Consider the following 13,834-nt stretch of genomic DNA (forward strand, 5'->3'; position numbering starts at 1 on the left):
TTATTTAAAATTTTATCTGTCTTTTAGAAATAATTGGTGAGAAACTGTAAATCTTTTCAGTTAAAAAATTAAAAAGTGGAATATTTTAAAATCACTTTCAGGAGACAGCCTGTAAGCACTGCCTGTGTTCTCACTGCGTAGGAGATTCACACAGCGAGGCAGATTTATGTTTTATTGAAAACCTTGCTACTGCCTTTAGTTCTTTGCTATAAGTGACATGCACTGAATACATTTTTATCTTCTCTCTATTTTCAGGAAGAAATGGCACCTCTTCCCACCTGGTGACACCAGTTTCCTTTATCCTACCAGGATCCCTTATGAGGAATCCAGCATTTTCAGCAAAGTCAACATTGCCAACCCTGATCTGAAACGCTTTCCCAAGTTTAGGAACTCAACAGCCCATGTCATTACGCTCAGTCCAGGAGAGGTAGCATTTACATATAAGCTTTACGTTACTTTATATTCTAGTAAATTGTTTAACTGGCCTATTAAGGGCTAGAAAATCTTAAGGATTTGACTGTGGAACTTCCCTCTTTCTTCACTCTGCACTCAGACTTGACACATTTCTCTCAGCACAGGAATTTTCTTTACTGACAGTTATTTTACTAGACTTCTTTGTACAAAACCTGCAAACATTTGGAGAGGTAGTTCAATCAGCTGCCTAACTCCATAACAGTTCTTGCAGCCACCTCCAATCTGTCTGCTTTAGAACTTTCTTGAACTTGGACCTGTCTACTCTGACACCAATATTTTCCACAAAATGTATTTGATCAATGAGTATGTGTAGCTAGCAAAGGAACTCAAATATTTTGATAGTAAATAGCCTTTACATGTTCCTTTAATAAATACTTCAGTGATGGTACTTGCATTTAGAGCACACAATATGCAGAGTTTTCATGGTGCTTTACAGGGGCGTTGTGAGGATATTAATCCTGTTTTACTGAGAAAGTTCAGTTCTACATGCCTGGCTTACAGTCACACAGGCAGGCAGCAGCAGTGTGAGAGCAGGGCTCAGGACTCTTAATTCCTAGTCTCCTGCCATAAATAGTGTCCTTCTTTATTTAATCAACCTGGTCTGTATTTGGAGTCTGAACTGCCCTTTTTCATTTGTTCAGCCATGCGTGTCCTTGTAACGCACTGCTGCACATCTCAAACTGCCAGCCCTTTCCAAAGGAATTTTGCAATGGTCGTTGCTCCAGTCGCTTCACACGGCTCTTCCAGAGCCCTCTCACCATTCTCCTACCTGAGGTTGTCACCTCTTTTGACCCGCCAGCTCAGCAACTTGTCTGAGTGTTGCCCTGTCCCTGCAAACCCAGCTGCCTTCAACAATTTAAAGAATGGATTTTTGCTAATCCAGCTGATTTTGAGGAGGCAGAGTTCAGAGTGATCCTGTAAACACGTGAGATGGCAGACTGAAGTAGGATAGTAGTTTCCAACAAGAGGATGATACCTGTCAACTGGGAATTGTATGCTCTGCATTTGGTACAGATGCAAATGAGGAATCCGATCAACCTTCATTGTTTGCACTACATTAACTCCTACTCGTACTCCTAAAGCAAGTTATATAGTTTTGCATTCAGCACATTGTAAGGTTGCATCATTCAATAATTTAAAGCAAAAAGAACAAATTTTTACTATTGATAAAAATGCCACATCCATTCAGCAGTGCATTATCCCTGATCTCCAATACTATTTTTATTTGTAATCTCCTTTGCACTGATCAAGTGTGGTAGTGAACCTTTAATATGATCTTAATTTTAATTAGGATTAAAGCAATTACAAATTAATCTTGCTAGGAATAAAGTTCTTGACCCAGCTCAGTAATACAATTTGTCTGCATTGCCATGAAGGGGATTCTGTTTGGATTTCCAGAGAGGGGGCAGGGGGGAAATAATGCAGAAGCAATGATGGAGCAGTGAGGTATTGCCTTCATCCAGCATCTCATCCGGAAGCTGATGGGGCAGGTGGCTGGGGGCTGCTGCTATTTGATGGAGAGGAAAGGAATGACCTAGAAGAACTGCTTTGTTAACAACAGAGAGGATCCCTAAATCATAAGTCTTGATATGTGCTTAACAATGGCTTTCATGTACAATTAATACAATTACTACAGAATTTTCAGGCTGCCTTATTTTGCTATAATAGGTAGCATCTCCACCTGTTTCCAGAAGGTATGCAGAACATTTCGGATTATTGTAACAATAAAGGGTTGAAAAAATAAAGACAAAGGTGTTCTTAGGAATTCAGGAGACAACTGCATGTAGAGTGAGTGCAGCTTTGAATATCAAAAACGTAATGTGTCTAATGCCACCTTCTGGTCGATGTTTGCTACAAGCCATTTTTCTACACCCATTCTGCCTAAAAGCAGAATTCCTAGATACAACACTGTACCAATGCACACTGCGTGCTTCAGTCCTTTGTGTTCTTCCACCGTATTGTTCAGAGGTAAACCTCTGTTACGAATTTTGGTAGTTGACTAAGACTTTAGGTTTTATAAGGTTCCATCCTGTACTTGACTAGTGTCTATTGGCTGCATCTGTACAGAGGTCTTATCCCAATTTGTAGGGATAAGACTAATGGATCCCAGATACATTAGTGATCTGCTGTCAAACAAATTAGGCAAACATTTAGATATTAAGCTTACTCAAACAGGCAGCTGAGTAGTTGAAGGGCTTGCAGCACTGCATGACTATGTCCACAAAGTTACAAGCTCAAGTTGTGTCATGCAAATAGGGAGCTCCTTGTAAATATTTGGACCCAGTCACCTCTGGGGTGGTTGCAAGGCTCAGTGCTAAGTATGGAGCAGGAAGTTGACTGAATCCTGCAACACCTTGGTTCTTTTCACAAATACACAAATGCTGCTTAAAAGATCACAAATAGGGCAAAACATCTGTTCTAGAACCTTCCACCCCATGCTCTGTGACAAGTGTTGAGAGTTAGAGTAGGATTTGCCACCCTCAGCTTAAGCCCCATTCAGGACAGGTGCCTTTTCTGCCATCAGTGGGAAGAACCTGGCACCTCTACAAGGCAATTCATCCTCCCTGTCTTATACAATTACAGTCCCCTGCAGGAATGTTCATCCCATCTTGTCCTTCAAGACAGGCTATAAAAGGATCCTATGCACATAGATGCTTAACTTTTTTGATGATTAAAAACAGGAGAATTGAATACCACCCGAAAAGGCTACAAAAAACTGAGATGCTATACAAGTTCAAAATCCCTGATCATTCCTTCCTCTGCCCCACTTCTCACTAGCTTCTTGCTTCCTTCCTGCTTGCTCATGCAACTGCTTTTAATCCATCTCCTGTTAGCCCATATCCACATAACTAGACAATGGTAGAACGTGTATTTGAACTTATCTGAAGGTAGACATATAAGGCTGCACATACCTGTCCTCCTAGTGGAGAGCAAGCACCTTAGATGCTGGGCCCCCATGGGCAGTTCCATTCCCTCTCACTCTGCCCCAGACAGGAGCTTCTAAACTGTGTGCTGTTTAGGGGCTGTGCTCAGCTCTCCTGTGTCCCAGTCCTGTGCTCCAGGTGCAGCCTGGAGCCAGAGGAGCTGGGGTGCAGAAGTGCAAGGAAAGGCCCAGCTGACCTAGTCTTAGAGTCACATGGAGTCTGAGAAGGATCCTCCCTTCCAGCCTTGAAAAATATTATCACAGTATGGGAAATACTGATTTTAGAAAAAGATCAACATTACTGCTTGCTGTCTCTCACTGTGGTCTGCTGCTCAGAAGCTCTCCTCCCCTGTTTTTGCTTATCTGCTTTCTTCAAAGTCTAAAGAAACTCCTCCTTGGTGTTGCCATCAGTTCCTCTGTGTAGCTGCAAGGCTCTCTCTCTCTGTGCTCCTGCTGCAGAATCTAACACACCATGGGATCCTGCTCAGCAACCAGAGTTCCCAACAGCACAAATAAACCTCTGTCTTCTAACCCAACTCTGAGCAAGCAGAAATCTTTATGAAGTCAGGGGAGATTTCCCTGTGTGCCACCTTTAGAGAAAAGGGTTGAGAACTTCACATTGGGCTTAAAGTGGGGAATAGCAGAACAGACAGTCTGAATAGCCAAGAAATATATAATTGATACCAAAGAAAAGTGTTGTATTAAGTCAAGAAATGCAGTAACTCAACTTTTTTGAAAGGCAGTGAAACGTTCCATCTCAAAGTATACAAAATACTTTTGCAAGGTGATTTTAGTGAAGAAGAACTCAGAGTTGTCCACAGCACTATGCATAGTAAATGGTTGATAATTCCATTTTGGGAAGGAATAAAGAATTACCATTTGGCAGACTGCAAATGAAAGTCTCCCAAACTTTCATGTGGCCTCAAGTCACTCCATAGAGAAGTCAGACAGCCCAACCAACCCTGAGACACCAGAACGATCATCTACATCACAGAAGTAGGAAGAGTCCAAGAGGTCAATTTACACTAGAATTGGTGGTAAAAGCACCACTCAGCCTGTAACACATATGGAGAACCCCTTGAGTGCCCCAAAAGCCAGGCAATCCAAAGGTGAAAGCAGCAAGTTCCTAACTTGATGAGCTTGAGCTCAGTCTTCACTGAGCTTGCCTCAGTCCCTCGCCACAGTTGACAGGGACAAGGAATGTAACAGTCCCATCCCCTCCCTCTTGACTGAGCTTCTCCCAAGGGCTGTCCATATGTTTCTGATACCAAGGGCTCTTGGAGCTCAGTTTCAGTGGGTGGGAAGATACCAGCTTAGGAGGGAACAGGGTAAGAAGCCCCTTCCTAGCCCCTTCCAGGCGCCAGCTGGGACAGGGCACAGGCTGGGATGGCAGCACTCCCACAGAGTCCCCTGGTGGTGCTCCCACAGAATTGACTTTGCTTGCATCTATTTCATTTTATTTGTCATAGCTGTGGTTGCAGGCAGCTCTGGGATTTCCTTGGGGTCCCCCTATGGCCTCACATCCTTATCTTCCCATCACACTGGCTTCCTTTCCATGTGCATTTACCTAAATATCTTTTTCTAATGAGCAGAAATGTCTTGGTATAATATTTCACTTCAGGGTATGCTCTCTTTTTGAAGCAATTCCACCTTTGCCCTACCTTTGCACTGTATTGAGTTAATCATGTCCACTGAGAATTCAGACCTGCTCTGTTCTCTGTGCTGTACAAGTCTTCAGCATTGCTCCACTTGCTCTCCCAAGTGTTCCCTTGGTTTCTTTCCTCCCATTACAGAATTTCATTTTATCTTTTCTGAGATTTCTGTCCTAGTTTGACTTCATTTGCTATATTTGCCTATCACTAGCCTAAATATTAAAATTATCTGATTGGTTGCTGTTTAGATCAGTATCTTCCCAGCCCGCAAAGCCAGATATGTTCTGTAGAAAGCAGGCTAGCACAAGATTATCTCTCAGCTCGCAATAGTTCTGTCTTGCTATTGCACTTCACATTTTCCCTCTAAAATATGTGCTGCATTTGTATGTATGTTATTTCACTGTGGCTTACCTTCACATTTCCTATTGGAATGTAGCTAAATCTGTGTCCCATATTTGTAAACATATGGAAGTCTGCTTTATTTTATTGTGGAATTGATAGAGGCAGTGATGGTGGGGTTTTGTTTTCATTTTGTTGTGGGGTTTTTTTTCTTCTGATTTGCAAACATAGAATGTTAGTTTGTAAGAGTAAAAGAATCCTACTGTACTTCTCTCTTTGCTGTTTTTTTTGGTTTTTTTTGTTTGTTTGGGTTCTTTTGGGTTTTTTGGTTGGTTGGTTGGGTTTTTTTGTTCTGTTCACTTGTCAGCTGTAATTTTTGGGTTTAATTACTTTTTCCATTTCTTCAGCTTCCTTAAAGTTTTAGTCTTTTCACTTTTTGATAATTTTAATTTTCTTGCTGCTATAATCCGTTTTTTAGCAAGCATAAGCTTGCCCAAAGATAAGAGGGAGAACAAGTGTCATTATGGAACTTCTTTTGCCTATTTGAGTCACACTCTGCAGCTCTTCCATAAATTGCATCAGCAAACAGTGCCAGCTGCAGAAAGACACAACTTTGCAGTTATTACCCTTAACCTGCTGGCAGGTAAAATTTGATTAGTCTCTAAAAGACCAAGTTCCTCCTCTTTGGTTTGCAAACACAGGACAAGTTGCAGAGCTTTTATGTTTCTCCTGGTTGTACCTCCTCTTTCCCTAACCCAATTCTGTATCAATTTTGCAAGTCAGTCATTGAGCCAGAATGTTCCATAACTAATTTCCATCTCATTTTTTCTACTGAAACATTTATACAGTTCCTTAATTTGTCTCTTGCTTGTATTCCCTTGCTACATGGTCCCTCTGTGCATTACCTCAATTCCCTGGTGTCCTCTTCCACTTCTCCAGCATGTTGCAAAGCTCACTCTTCCTACACAGGTCTCACAGGACAGATCCCGCTGTTGCAAACAGCCACTTGCAGGACCTGTGCCATTTTTTGCTGTAAAACAGTTTTCTCAGCTTCATCATTACAGCTGGTTGAGGGCACCCAGATTCTTTAGCAGGGTTCAGGGCAAGATCCCTGACAGAGCAGATGAGCTTTTGGGCTTTTTCTTGTAGTATTTTGCAGTCAGTGAAACATAGGCCAACACTTCCTAACAGATAAACTCACTGCAGCTAATGCAACTAGAGTTTTCATTTAGACTGGATGTTTCTGTGATAAAAGCACATCTCTGAAACTTGTTTAGTGTAGAATACAGTTTTTGGCTGCAGTCTGTGTAGGGTTTCATACAGATGTCAAGAATAACTAATTAGTAATGTCTTTAAAATAACGACCCTCCACTGACGGACGTCCTTCTCTGTTTTGTGTGCTGTACTGGATTAAAGCACAATTTTTAAATGTTTTTGACCCTTAGAGAGGAAATGCTTTTTTTTGTGACTTAACTTGAAGCCTGTGGAGAGCATTTTGTCATCTGGCCCAAAAATGACTCTATTCTGAGTGTCCTGTAAGTAAGTGCAGGACTAGGGCCACAGTCATTGTTTCCTACACAGACATTTTCTCATTAGCCGTGTTTTGATATAATGAAGCACAGGCTGTCTGGGTGGCAGAACATTCTTCTAAGTAATTTGTGTCTACCAAGAAAAAGAATTGTCTGCAATTCAGATACAGATCACTGCTTCACTTTCCCCATTCTGAAGTGTATATTTTTATCCATCTCTGACCATTTTTATTCCTTGTCAAAAAATATCTTTTATGCTTTTTTGATAGTGCCATGTTAATCACATGTTCAGTAATCTGTAAAGCTTGTCCTCTATCATCAAAACAACATCAATGTCTTACACCATAGAAACCACGGGTTAGAATCAATTTTATGACACAGCTATCATCCTGAAGCAGTTATAAAGCTCTGATCTAAACTAGATTGTCCCAGAAAGCATGGCACTTTCTTTTAAAAGCCTGTCTACTAAAAGTGACAAATTTAATAATGGGGAGTATTTACCAGAATTAAAGCTACATACTGTTAGTCACCTAAATGAGCTTTAGGATACCTGCTTTTTGGGGAAACCAGCTGGCTGTTCTCCTAAAGAAACTGGGAAATCTGCTCAGTTGGAGAGTCTACAAAAGAATTCCTACTTGGCTGAGTCTTTCTCTAAAGGCCTGATCTGCTGCTGCTCCAGCTGCACCCCTTTGTATGCCTGGACTTGCTTACTTACAGCAGTTACAAGGTTATAGTCCTGCTTCTCATGGGAAGGAGTTTGGATGAAAAGTGGCTCTGGATCCATTTCTTACATGATAGTACAAAGAGTGGGAAGAGAGAGTGGGCATTTCAGTCTTGCAAAAAGGCTCTTTAGAAGAAATAAATAAATATCACCTCCCACCCCTATTTCCTTGCCTCATTTTGTCTCTGCATCCCACATGACCTAAATTAAAACACCTTATCTTTCTTCATTCTTACACTAGTTCCCTACTGTGATGTCTCCAATTGCAGGTCCTGCTCGTTCCAAGGCACTGGTGGCACTATGTGGAATCCATTGATCCTATCACTGTCAGCATAAACTCCTGGATTGAACTGGTATTTTCCTTTTTATGTCATGGTGATGTAGCCCTTCCACATGTGCATGGACTTCTGTCCCAACTGCCAGGTTCAGCCCTATTGGGTATGTTGTGTTTAGTCTGGAGAGGGAAGAGCCCTTATGGAACATTTTTTCCTGAAGAACCTTTCAGGGTTCCAAATCTGAAGCCTCACTTCAGCAGAAATCATGTTTCAAGTTTACCTCAATCAGGCAAACAAACACAAGCGAAACTTGTCACATCCAGTTCCTTAAGGGCTAAATGGCTTTTAGCTGAATAGGGGACACAAACCCAGCAACTTCACCTCAAGGTTGTGCTTACATGCAAAGCTAATTTAGAATTTAAATCAGATTAATGTGATAGGAAGGGGGTGGAAGAGGATTTTGGAATTCTTATTTCTCTGTGATAGTTTTGATTTGCCTGAAGTTGGATTTTCTCAAGTATTAGTTTTCTCTGGGCTTTGATTTTTCTTGCTCACGTTAAGCAATATGTATGTGATGGTTCCAGGGATATCACAGAATCATAGAGTAGTTTGGTTGGAAGGGATCTTTAAAGATCTAGTCCAGACCCTGTGCAGTGAGCAGGGTCATCTTGCATTAGATCATCTCAATGCTCCAGAAGGTTTTATGATTCAAATTACTTTATTATTAATCCTAGCTTAATATTTAAAAAAGACCTTTTGAAATGGCCTGGGGAAGCTGCCTCACTAAAATATTTATTGCCTTTTTCCCCCCTATTTTTAAAAACCATGTTAGACTGGAAATCTGCAGGGGAAAGAACACCTGTGTTCAGATGCTGTTCACAGAACACATGACACATTTCTCATACCAACAGCAAACCAAGCATTTGCAGAGCAGAGGAATTCACTTGGGTGTTTCCCTCATGGAGAAATTTTCCAGATGAAACTATGTATTTAGGAAGGACAGCAGGCCCACAGCCAAACTGAGGTCTTACATAGCCCTAAGCACAGTCAGGCCGTGTTCAATGCCAGAGAAGGCACCAGCTATGTTGTAGAGCAGCCATTTAAGCCTGCCTTAAATTTGAGCAGCCCTTGGGATGATTCAGAAGAACTGGCTGTATGCCCTGGGCTTGGAAAGACCCTGATGCCAACAAACATGCTTGTACCCTAAGCTGAGCCTCACAAATTGACCCCGTCTGGAGAAGCCGGTCAGGATGGGATCAGTTGTGCCAGGCTGGGAGCTCCCAGGTGCTGGGGTGGTGCTTTAGCTACAGCATTTCTAGCTGTTCTTACGTGTTGCAAGTTAAAAAAATCAGTGGAGCTAAACTCCATGGCCTTTCTGGTCATGAAGGTCTTGCAGAAGTCCCCAAGGTCCTGTTTGATGACAGCAAGAGTCAGTAGTTTTGTGGGTGGCATCGTAAACAGAGGAGTGTTTGCTGGATCTTGATAATGAACGACACACACCCTCCCCAAATACCAAAAGCTGCCATAAGCAAATGCAGTTACTGCAGCCCAGATGAAAGTTCCTTACAGAAATTATCTCTACAGCTGATGATGGCAGCACTGTTTGTTAGGTGTTGGACAACCTATAAAAATAAAGTCTGACACGGGTTCTAAAAGACAATACTGAGAACATTTCCATTACCAACCCAAGCAGTTCTTGCTCACAGCTGTTACCAGCTGCTTTCATATTGACAGATGTGAATCATGCCAACAATTATAGTCCCAGTGAAACCATTAATTATATTGGCAAGAGTTTAGAGTAGAAATTTAATTTGTTTTCAGCTGGATGGGAGCTACTCAAAGTATTCCTTGCTTCCTAACATACTGTTGTGCAATCAGCCTTATTATTCAGCCCGCCAGGATGAATACCAAGAATGCAACACCTTAAATCATTTCCACATGTAGATACCAAAGTCTGTGTTTTGGGGTCTTGTTATACGAGGTCATTAATAAGCCAAGCATCCAAAGCCACAAAATGCCAACAGCACTTTCCCCTGCTTCTATCCCAAATTCTACTCAGGTCTCCAGGTTGAATTACTGCCCTCAGCACTCACACTAGCAAGATGCATGTGCTTCATGTGTTCCCTGAAGCCACAGTTAGACTGATCAGGGCTGTGGATTGACCAGGTTATGTCTTTCATCCAAAACTCACATGTCTAAGCATCTTCATTAAAGGAAATTTATGTATCCACTTCTAGGCACTTGTCACTGAAATAACCAAACTACCCATCTTGTTTGGAGAGTCTACCATCTTCCACACACCCTTCCCTTCCATATACAAGAAATTCAAATGGGAAAGAAAGCTAAAAAAGATGCTTTAAAGTTTTGTTCTGCTATGCTAATTTAGCTAGTATACAGCTGCCCAAGGGGGGTGATAGAGGAAGTGAAGGCCTGATGCAAACAGCCTGTTATTAACTTACTTTTTAGTTTTGCAGGAGTGCTTTCAGAGGAAACATGTTTTTGCTTTTGCTGATGTTCAAAAGTGCAGAAGTAAGTCAGCTGCTGCTACATGATAAAATATTTCCTAAATTTTCTTAAGACTCACTTTTGTGCCTCTGTAGCCCCTAAATAGCTGCTGTCTTGCTGTAACATCCTCTGTGTTTTAAGTATTTAATTTAGACATAATATGTAAACATAAAAAATGTGCTGTGTACTTCCATGGCCATTCTAGTCCTAAAGAGCTGTATAGACACATACATAAATTGAAATTACAATTCAATGTCAGCATTTAAACACCAGATTCAATTAACAGTACACTAATGAGGGAAAAGATTATATACACATACTAGAACGTGTTTTTTGCAAATCATAATTCAGATGAGCAGTCCCACCAAGGCCTGTCCTGTCATCTGTGTCGGGACTGCACACAGGAGAAGTGTCAAAAGTCTGAAGCCTTTCTCTAACTTTGCACACTTGAGTATGGCTTTTAAACCAAGGCCATTCATGTTCTTCCCAAGATCTTTGAGCTTTCTGCAGAGACCCAAGAGCTAATCTATCTCTTAAAACTTTCTGTTCTCTTGAGGCAGGATGCAGATCATGAAGCCCGTGTAGAGGAGGCAATAACTCGAACGCTGGTATGTGCCATAAAATCAGCAGAAAATCCCAGTGATGGAGATCTCTGGCTAAATCCCACAGAGGTAAGCCCTCTATTGCTCCCATTATAGCAACAATAACAAAGAATTACTGACATTTTGCTTAGCTCCTCCTGAGTCTTTCTGCTGCCTGAGAAAAAGAATTTTAAATTCCATCCCTTCATGTAGCAAAAGTAGTTCTTGGAAGATAATCACACAGAGCTGAATTGAAACATGTCTCCTTTTAACTGAGTGTATCCTGGGTGTTTTCTTAGGTTGAGCCAACATCCCATGAAATCAATCTTCAGTACCTGAATAAAGCAATAGCTGCCTATTTCAAGTGTCAGAAGACAAGTGTGTCAGAGCAGGCACATTCCAGCAGCACTGGTGCAGAGCAAAGGGCAGGAGCCTCATGCAAGAGGAGGAAAAGGGAAGTTGGTTGTGAACAGGAGGGCTGCAGATTACTAACCCATGAATTTGACTTTTCAACATCTGAAGCAGAAGAGCTGCAGAAAATACCTTTTGGGCCTCATCTGGTTCGAGTTTTGCCACAGTCTCAAGAGATGGGCTCGGTGGGTGCAGTTTCAGTTGGAAGTGACAGTGGAGATCTCCATGAAAATGAAGGAGAACATACTGGAAAATTACACCACAAGAGGAAGCAGTTGGTAATGAGTAATGATTGTGAGATGCCTGCACATCAAATGGATTCAGACAGCAGTGCACCCACCTCACAAACAGCCCTTTCTACCAATGATTTGCTGGACTGTTTGGTTAATCCACATGTCATCAGTTTAGTGGCTCGGCTGCTGTTGGAGAGAACAGGAGTTTAACGCTGGAGTGCTTCATCATTTCTGAAACAAAGAAATCAAGCAGCAGCCTTGTTCTGGGTGTTTAAGCTCTGTAATAATTGAATGTTTCATTTCAAATAATTTTTAGGTACAGATAGATGCAGTTAATGGTTAAGTGGCAGGTTGAAGTTATGCTGAAAGAAGAATAACTGGTTAGTGATGGCTGGGAAGAGAAAGGTGTGTTTAGTCAAAGAGCTGCTCATTGTTATGAGCAAAACAGAGCGTACACAGTAACACTCCCACCATTCTGTGCCAATGGAATCTTCACCACGTTCTGCAGCTCTGAGCTGTGAAACGTGTGATTTGAAGATAAACAATAGGAGGGAGCGGTAGGTCATTGCTCCATAGCAGAGGGGAACTAAGGGTGGGAGCAGATTGACTGACTGACTGTAGACTGCAGTTCTTGCCCACATGTAAAGTAAAATGATCAGTAAGTGACCAGTTGATCAGAAATAATAAATTCAAATAAACCTAAACCTCAGCCAAGAGACAATGCACTCACTAATTCATCTGCTTCCTCCCTTCCATAAAATAACCTCGGTTTGTCACAGAGCTCCAGATTGGAATGAGACAAAAACCCTTAACAAGAAAGTGGCCTTCAGCTGGCTCAGAAACTCTTGAGCCTGAGACACAAAAGGCCATTGAGAAGTTATGTTACTATTTATTTAAAGCCAGATGTGCATATTCCGCATCTCTAAGGAACAAAACAAAGCAGCTCTGACTTCCTACCTCTGTCCTACTCTTTACCATAACAATCAAAATGTAATATTTTTTTTCTTTTGGTTGTAAGTGGTTGCTGTACAAGACCATCCTTTCTTCAAAATACAGTAGTCCTTGTATTTCTTTTTGAAGGCTGGGTCGTTCTTTGATTAAAAAGTTATGGAACTTGAAATATAGGCAAGAAAGTCAGTTAACACTGAAGCAATGCGTGGAGGCTTGGAAAAAAACTGGGAAGAAAGCTGGTGATATCTTCTGGAATGCTCTCACCTCCTCTAGTTTCTGTTTGAGGTGGCAACAGAGGGTGGCATTTGCTGTAGCTTCAGCTTCAGAGGTGCTCTTCAGGGACAGCTCCTGTGAAACCTTTGCTGGCTTTTCTTTGCTTGTGTCTGCTAGCTCCTACAAACCAGTTTCTATTATGAACCTATTTCCACATTTATAACCCTGCACTATCAGCCCTCTGGCTGGTATTTCCTTTGCCTGATGCCTGTTCCCTGCTAAATACATGAAGCTAGACCGTTGTTTTCACAAAGATCAACTTCCAGCAATTTATAGTTGAAAAACTGTGATGGCAAAGGTGCTTTCTCTCTGCTTTTATTCAGATTGCATGTTGGCAGGGCCCTGATGGATGATGGTAAGTGCTCTAGATATTCACCAATAGATCAGAAGTTCAGGAAACCTTGCCATTTTAAAAATCTCCCCAAATCCTAATACACTTGGAAGAGGATTAAGTTGAAAAGGCTCAGAGGTTCACATTTAACAGGCACAGAAACCTTCTCCTGATGGAAACAGAGTTGTACATGTAGTTTGCTGGAGACCTTGGCTTTGAAAAGTGGCTGTGTGTTAATAGCAGGGGCCACATCAGCTCCATCTTTGACCCAGAAATGTGCAGTTTTCTTGCCCTACTCTACCCTCATAATTGGGCTCAGGGTCTAACACCTGTGTATCACCCTCAAGAGCAACCTGCTGGCAAGATAAAATTCTCTCTGACATTTGAGGAAATCCACTGTTCTTGTTTCATGTTACTGCACTGAAGTGTTTCAATGGGGTTACACCACTGCAGCCGAAATAGAATTTAATAAACAGTCTTGATACAGTTCATGTTTGTGTGTTGGCACTGTGGTGCCAACAAGATTAAAAATTAGTTAGGAAGCATCTTAGTCACACTGACTGCCTTTAACGGTTCACCAGGCTGGTAGGGGGGCAGATCTGTGGGGCAGGGCAGACTCTTTCTCAGCAGAGCTGG

General features: G+C 41.7%; 1 protein-coding gene across 2 annotated transcripts in view; it reads left to right on the top strand.

Moving 5' to 3' along the window:
* HSPBAP1 (HSPB1 associated protein 1) overlaps positions 1 to 12,710 on the top strand; it is a 37,633-nt gene extending 24,923 nt beyond the window's left edge. The window contains exons 5-9 of one of the 2 annotated variants that reach the window (XM_071562882.1): positions 256 to 427; positions 7,908 to 7,991; positions 10,380 to 10,442; positions 10,979 to 11,089; positions 11,299 to 12,710. In XM_071562882.1, coding sequence (XP_071418983.1) covers positions 256 to 427; positions 7,908 to 7,991; positions 10,380 to 10,442; positions 10,979 to 11,089; positions 11,299 to 11,853 — 985 coding nt within the window. In that variant the 3' untranslated portion in view covers positions 11,854 to 12,710. The remainder of the gene's footprint in view (positions 1 to 255; positions 428 to 7,907; positions 7,992 to 10,379; positions 10,443 to 10,978; positions 11,090 to 11,298) is intronic. The other variant, XM_071562883.1, reaches the window with a different exon arrangement.
* Positions 12,711 to 13,834: the final 1,124 nt, after the last annotated feature.

Source organism: Pithys albifrons, chromosome 8 (assembly GCF_047495875.1).
Source record: "Pithys albifrons albifrons isolate INPA30051 chromosome 8, PitAlb_v1, whole genome shotgun sequence".
NCBI lineage: Eukaryota > Metazoa > Chordata > Aves > Passeriformes > Thamnophilidae > Pithys > Pithys albifrons.